Here is a 5498-nt window from a genome sequence, read left to right as displayed (position 1 = left end):
TTGCATAGGCTCAGATTGTATTACAATCAACCCGAATTACTATCACACTCATTTCCTAATGAAACTTGTAGTAGTTTATATACACTACAGTCCATTATGAAACCAGGTGCTTTAACTATCACTACACAAAAAATGGTTACTGACAACCTTGTCTCTCGTCCATCCATCTGGTGGTCATCAAACTATGTACGGACACCACCATACAATGGATGCTACACCATGGTCATCGTACACCATTGGAATCACCGTATGGGTCACCATTGGCAACTATCAAAACCATCGTACGGGTCAGGATTGGCAACTAACAGAACCACCGTACGCGTCAACATTGGCAACTACCAAAATCACGGAATCACCATACGCGTCACCATTGGCAACTACCGTATGAGTTAACTCAATATGTACGAGGAAACAACTGTATGGTATGTAGGAGACAACAATCGTATGGTACGTACGGGTCCGTACACACTTCAACACCCTTTTCATATTTCTCTCTTCTGCATTTCATTCATCATGTAAAAATTAACTATTCCCTAAAATACATGCACAATGTTACATTGCGACAACCATAACATACTTCTATTATCTTCAAACCATCACAAATTCTCGCACAAGAAACCAAGCTGAATTTTCACACAATGGACTTTCACTTACATTATGTTGCCTCCATTCAATGCAATACTTATTTATTGAATTCTAATTGTTGATTTTGAATGCTCATTTTTTGTTCAAGTTCCTATTCTACAAAAGCTATATTCAATCCTTATATACAACATCACCACTTTTACAAACAACCTATACAAGATGCATCATCAAAAGAAAAAGGTTTCTAAGTGTTACAATAGTCATCAATATTTCACTTCAAAATGTATATTGACATCAACAAATTAATCAGTCCCCTAAATTTTGTCTAGTTAAATAGTACAATTTTGATTCTCTTGTGTTCTGTAGAATAAATTATGAAATACTTTATGTCATGATCAACCATGTTAAGTTATTATACATTTTTCGAGATTCCAATCTTTTGTGTTAAGTATTATTTTAAATTGATTTTAATTTTAAGACACTATTTCTCTCTATGCAAGTACACAAGCTATTATTAATTTAGCTTTCTTTCAATCTCTCAAATGTTTCACCACTAAATAGGAATCAAATTTCTTTATTTATGATGCCACATTTTTATAACCAACTTCTGTAATGGCCTCATCATTCAGATCTATATTTTCTTTTACTTTTCTAAATATAATTTTTTATGTTTCAACTTACTTTAATTTCATATAAATATTATGATCATTCAACATATTAAGTAGTAAGGTTAACACATATTTACATTTTCATATATAAATAATTTTCTAATACCATGTGTTACTTCTTGTCTGTGTAAAACTCAAATCATACTTTTTAATCAACATTTTAAAAAATTCAAGCATTTATCTAAAATAGTCATATCTCTTACAAAAAATATTAGAATTTAGTTTCCCGCGTTTGCTTTCCTTAAAGCTCTTAACTAATATGGCATGGCTTGCTCTATGCAACACATAAAAAGAAATTAAAAAGATAATGAAAGCCACCTCTATTTTAACGTACTAGAGTTTGCTTCAAACTTTACAAATGATAAAAAACATTCAATAATATCTACTGCACAGACAACTTTTAAAATATTAACATCTATTTGTATCATCACTTGAACAAAAAAATCAAGTTTCTACATCCAACATATAGATAACTAATAACATATCTCTTGAACAAAGTGATCATTTTAATTAATTCGAGAATGGATGATTAAAGATAACCCTAAAAGAAATAACTAAAAAGGGTTCAAAAGTAAATTTGTCTTTCTAGCTACCCCCCTCAGCAAAGTGACTATGTTAGTTTCAAACAAACGGTTCCATCCACCAACTAAATCATAATTTCAAATTTGATTTTTAAATTACATATAAATAATAACTGATTTTATTAGTGCTTATCATAAATTGAAGTATACTATTTAAATTGAATGTAAATAAAATCTATTATTTTAAATTCTTTACGTAATAAAATCTTAGTCCTCTTTGCTATATATACCATATCTGCCAATACTATAACTACTGTTTCATATATGTAAAGAATCACTTACCCATAATTTAATCACTTTCCAATTCGTTCACTGTAAAAATATAAAGTAATAACAAAAGAAAAATTGTAATGGTCTTCCAAATATATTCTATCATCAAAGTACATAGTTTCATTTCAAATATATGTATCTATCCAACAAGCACAAACCTTTAATGTTTTCTCCTTGGTACTATGAATATGGTAATAAGAAGCCCAACAGAGTCTTGAGGTAAAGATTGATTAACATGGCATTGAATATATTCATTGCCGTACAACGTATGGGCTTCCCAAAAAAAAATTTAAAAATAACCTTCATCATTTTCCAATTTGTATAAAAGAAAAACTTTGCCACGACCACCTATGAAGCTATGCATTTCTATTTACCTTTTCTTTCGTTCTTGCCCATTCCATCCTTCTTGTCAAAATTTGAAACAAATCAACCATGTTTATCCATTGAAAAATATATGAGTAAAAAAATAAAATAAAAAATAAATTACTAAAAACAAGTCAAAACATAATTAGTCTTCAAACCATCCACTATTATCAAACTATATATGTTCATTTCAAATAATCACAACCATCCACCCCATTATTTGAAGAATAAAATCTAATACTATTGGTCAAAAACAGAAAGAAAGACTTTTAACTCTTCAATTCAAAAATATATACTTATCCACCAAATGAAACACTTCAAAATTTTGTCGTTATTGCTTCAACCACGATAATAAAGAACTCTACATACTCTTAACCTCAAGACAAATTAATACCTTATTCCATATACTCGTTATCATACAATGAAGCAAAACCATTACTGTCTTTCAATTTACAAAAAAAAAAAAAAAAACCTTGTTCCATATGTCTACTTTTTTCTGCAAATTGCCTCCCTATCCACGATATGCAATTTTTTAAATTACGCTGGATGGATTGAAAAAAATATATCATAGAAGCACTAACTTCAAAGCAAATTAAAAAATACAAACACTTTAAAGGATTGTGCACTAAGCACTAAACAAAATAAACTAAATTAAAACATATGATCTTACAATTGAGTATGCAATTTTTTAAATTACGCTGGATAGATTGAATTGGTCAATCACACATTTATGGAAACGAAGAAGATCAGTTCACCATTTATTGGGATTCAGGAAAGACTCGTTAAAGAAACAAAGGTAAATAAATTATAATTGTTGATTCAGTTTGTACTGATTTCCCCTGCCGCTCCTTTAATGGGAAACCAAGCGGCCTGAAAATTAAATTACCACTCCATTTGTAAGGGCCGCAATTGAAGCAGAGAGACCTACAATAGCATGGGTGATGACCCGGCTTGCTTCAAAATATTTAACCAGTAACCAAAGCCATCGCAATCATCACGATTACTCTGCAACTCTATATCTTTGAACAAATGAGGATCTTTGACTGCACCATCCATGCAGCTCAAGAAATCATCTTCTAGATAGTCTGAAGTGAAATAGTGAGCTTCCCCATTTGAGCTATGCTCCCACATTAGTTCATTTGTGCTTATTTCGGTAGCATAATACTGATTTTCAATATTAGATGGGCCATCTTCAATATCTGGTGGCTGTTGATTATACCCAATTGGCCCAGCAAATGAATCTATACAACTCGATTCAAGCCAACCTAAACTTGAACTTGACCCCCCATTTATAACCTCACTATGTATACTATTTATCGATGAAAGGATTCCGCTTGACAGATTGTGTGAATCATACAATGTGTCGGAAGAATTAGAGATTGTGGCTGGCGAATCAGCCAAAGCTTTTGCTTGAATTAGATCTAAATTGCCCTTCTCCATTGATGGACTTTTCTCAATGTGCCCCGCGCTGGGCGACGTTGAATGATTTGTTACAGGATCGATTCCCATGCGGGAAACCTGCTTCTTCAAATGGGTATTCCACACGTTCTTTATCTCATTATCTGTTCTTCCAGGCAGGCGTGAGGCAATGGCCGACCACCTGTATTATAACACAATTCAATCCATTAAGCAAGGATATGGTGGAACAAACAAATCAATAAGAAAAGATAGTGAGAACAGTAAACAAACCTGTTGCCCTTAAGTTGATGAAGCTTAATAATAGTCTCTTCCTCTTCAAAACTAAAATTTCCAAGTTTAACGTCTGGTCTGAGGTAATTAACCCACCTTAGACAACAGCTTTTACCGCATCTTAGGAGTCCTGCCATTGCCAGAGAAGAATGCTTATCAGTTTTAGATTGTATAAAGAAAAAGAAAAATTTGTAATAAAAATTAAAACAGTGTGTAGAATTGAAACCTGCTTGCTTAGGCAGTGCACGCCAGTTCTCATGGCCATTCATGCGAATAAAATGAATGAGCATTTGATCTTCTTGAGGAGACCATGTACCTTTCTTTACTCTGTTTTTATCACAGCATGGAGCTCGGCCCATTGTTTTGTTTTGCACTTCACACGTTTCATTCGGATGTAGATGAGGACACAGAAATTTTAAATACCAGTCCTCCATATTTAGGTGCTCGAAATTTCCTGGCAACAGACAATGAATAAAAGTTCATATTTGTCATTTTGAAGAGCAGCCAAGCTTGACCAAGTGATGGGATAGTTCAAATTTTGTGGGTCAAAACTAAAAGCGATAGGTGCAAATACATATAAACAAAATAATCAGTGTGGGACAGTGGAAAGGAATGGGCAATGGCTATGCAGCGGAGAAAATGGCCCGCGCATGCCATGCCTTCTCCATGGATGCCCCCCATGTCCTGACCGCACTGCACTGCACCGCCTTCCGTCCTTCCGCGCAAACGTCAATCAAACCGCGCAAACGTCAATCAAACCGTACACGTCCACTACCATCGATCCATCAGCTCATAAGTTAAATATTTAATTTTTTTATTTTTATTTATTTTAATATAATTGTATTATAATATATAATTATGTGATTTTAACATATATGTAAATTTTAATAATATTATTTTTTAACTTTTTAATATACATTAGGTAAATAACAGTTTAATTTTTTAATTATATATTTCTTTTTTTAATAATAAATTTAATTTAAAAATAAAAGTAAAAAAGTTGTAATTAAGTAAAAATATGTGTAACTAATATAAAAATTTAACACATATATTAAAAAAATTATTAATATAACTTAAAAATCAAAGTATAATATAATTAAAAAGAAGCTTTAAAAAATATAAAAAATATGTGTAACTTGGTTAAATATTTTTAAGTAACTTAGTTACTTAGTTCCTTTTATTTTTAGTTTAGTAAATTTTTGATATTTCTTAACTTAAATATGTGTAACTTAGTTACTTAAATATTTTTAACTAAGTAACTTAGTTACTTTTAGTTTATTTTTTAATTTTTTTTTAACTTAAATATGTGTAACTAATCATTAATTTTAACTTACATATGTTA

At 31.3% G+C, this 5498-nt stretch overlaps 1 protein-coding gene across 1 annotated transcript; it reads right to left on the bottom strand.

Moving 5' to 3' along the window:
• Positions 1 to 3391: 3391 nt before the first annotated feature.
• On the bottom strand, positions 3392 to 4518 carry LOC131046313 (transcription factor MYB13-like). Its single transcript, XM_057980019.2, has 3 exons — positions 4383 to 4518; positions 4157 to 4286; positions 3392 to 4067 (listed from the first exon to the last, which is right to left on the bottom strand). The coding sequence occupies exons 1-3, from the start codon at positions 4513 to 4515 to the stop codon at positions 3392 to 3394; spliced, it is 939 nt and encodes a 312-aa protein (XP_057836002.2). The 5' UTR covers positions 4516 to 4518.
• Between the last annotated feature and the right edge of the window lie 980 nt (positions 4519 to 5498).

Source organism: Cryptomeria japonica, chromosome 2 (genome assembly GCF_030272615.1).
Source record: "Cryptomeria japonica chromosome 2, Sugi_1.0, whole genome shotgun sequence".
In the NCBI taxonomy this organism is placed as follows: domain Eukaryota; kingdom Viridiplantae; phylum Streptophyta; class Pinopsida; order Cupressales; family Cupressaceae; genus Cryptomeria; species Cryptomeria japonica.
This window is presented reverse-complemented; position numbering and strand designations above follow the sequence as displayed.

Bases quoted from the DNA above. Each gene is read 5' to 3' on its own strand.
- LOC131046313 (XM_057980019.2), bottom strand. From the start codon at position 4,515: ATGGGCCGAGCTCCATGCTGTGATAAAAACAGAGTAAAGAAAGGTACA. The intron at 4,287-4,382 runs GTTTCAATTCTA...TGGCAATGGCAG, and splicing joins TGCACTGCCTAAGCAAGCAG to GACTCCTAAGATGCGGTAAA. The intron at 4,068-4,156 runs GTTTGTTTACTG...GTTATAATACAG, and splicing joins CATCAACTTAAGGGCAACAG to GTGGTCGGCCATTGCCTCAC.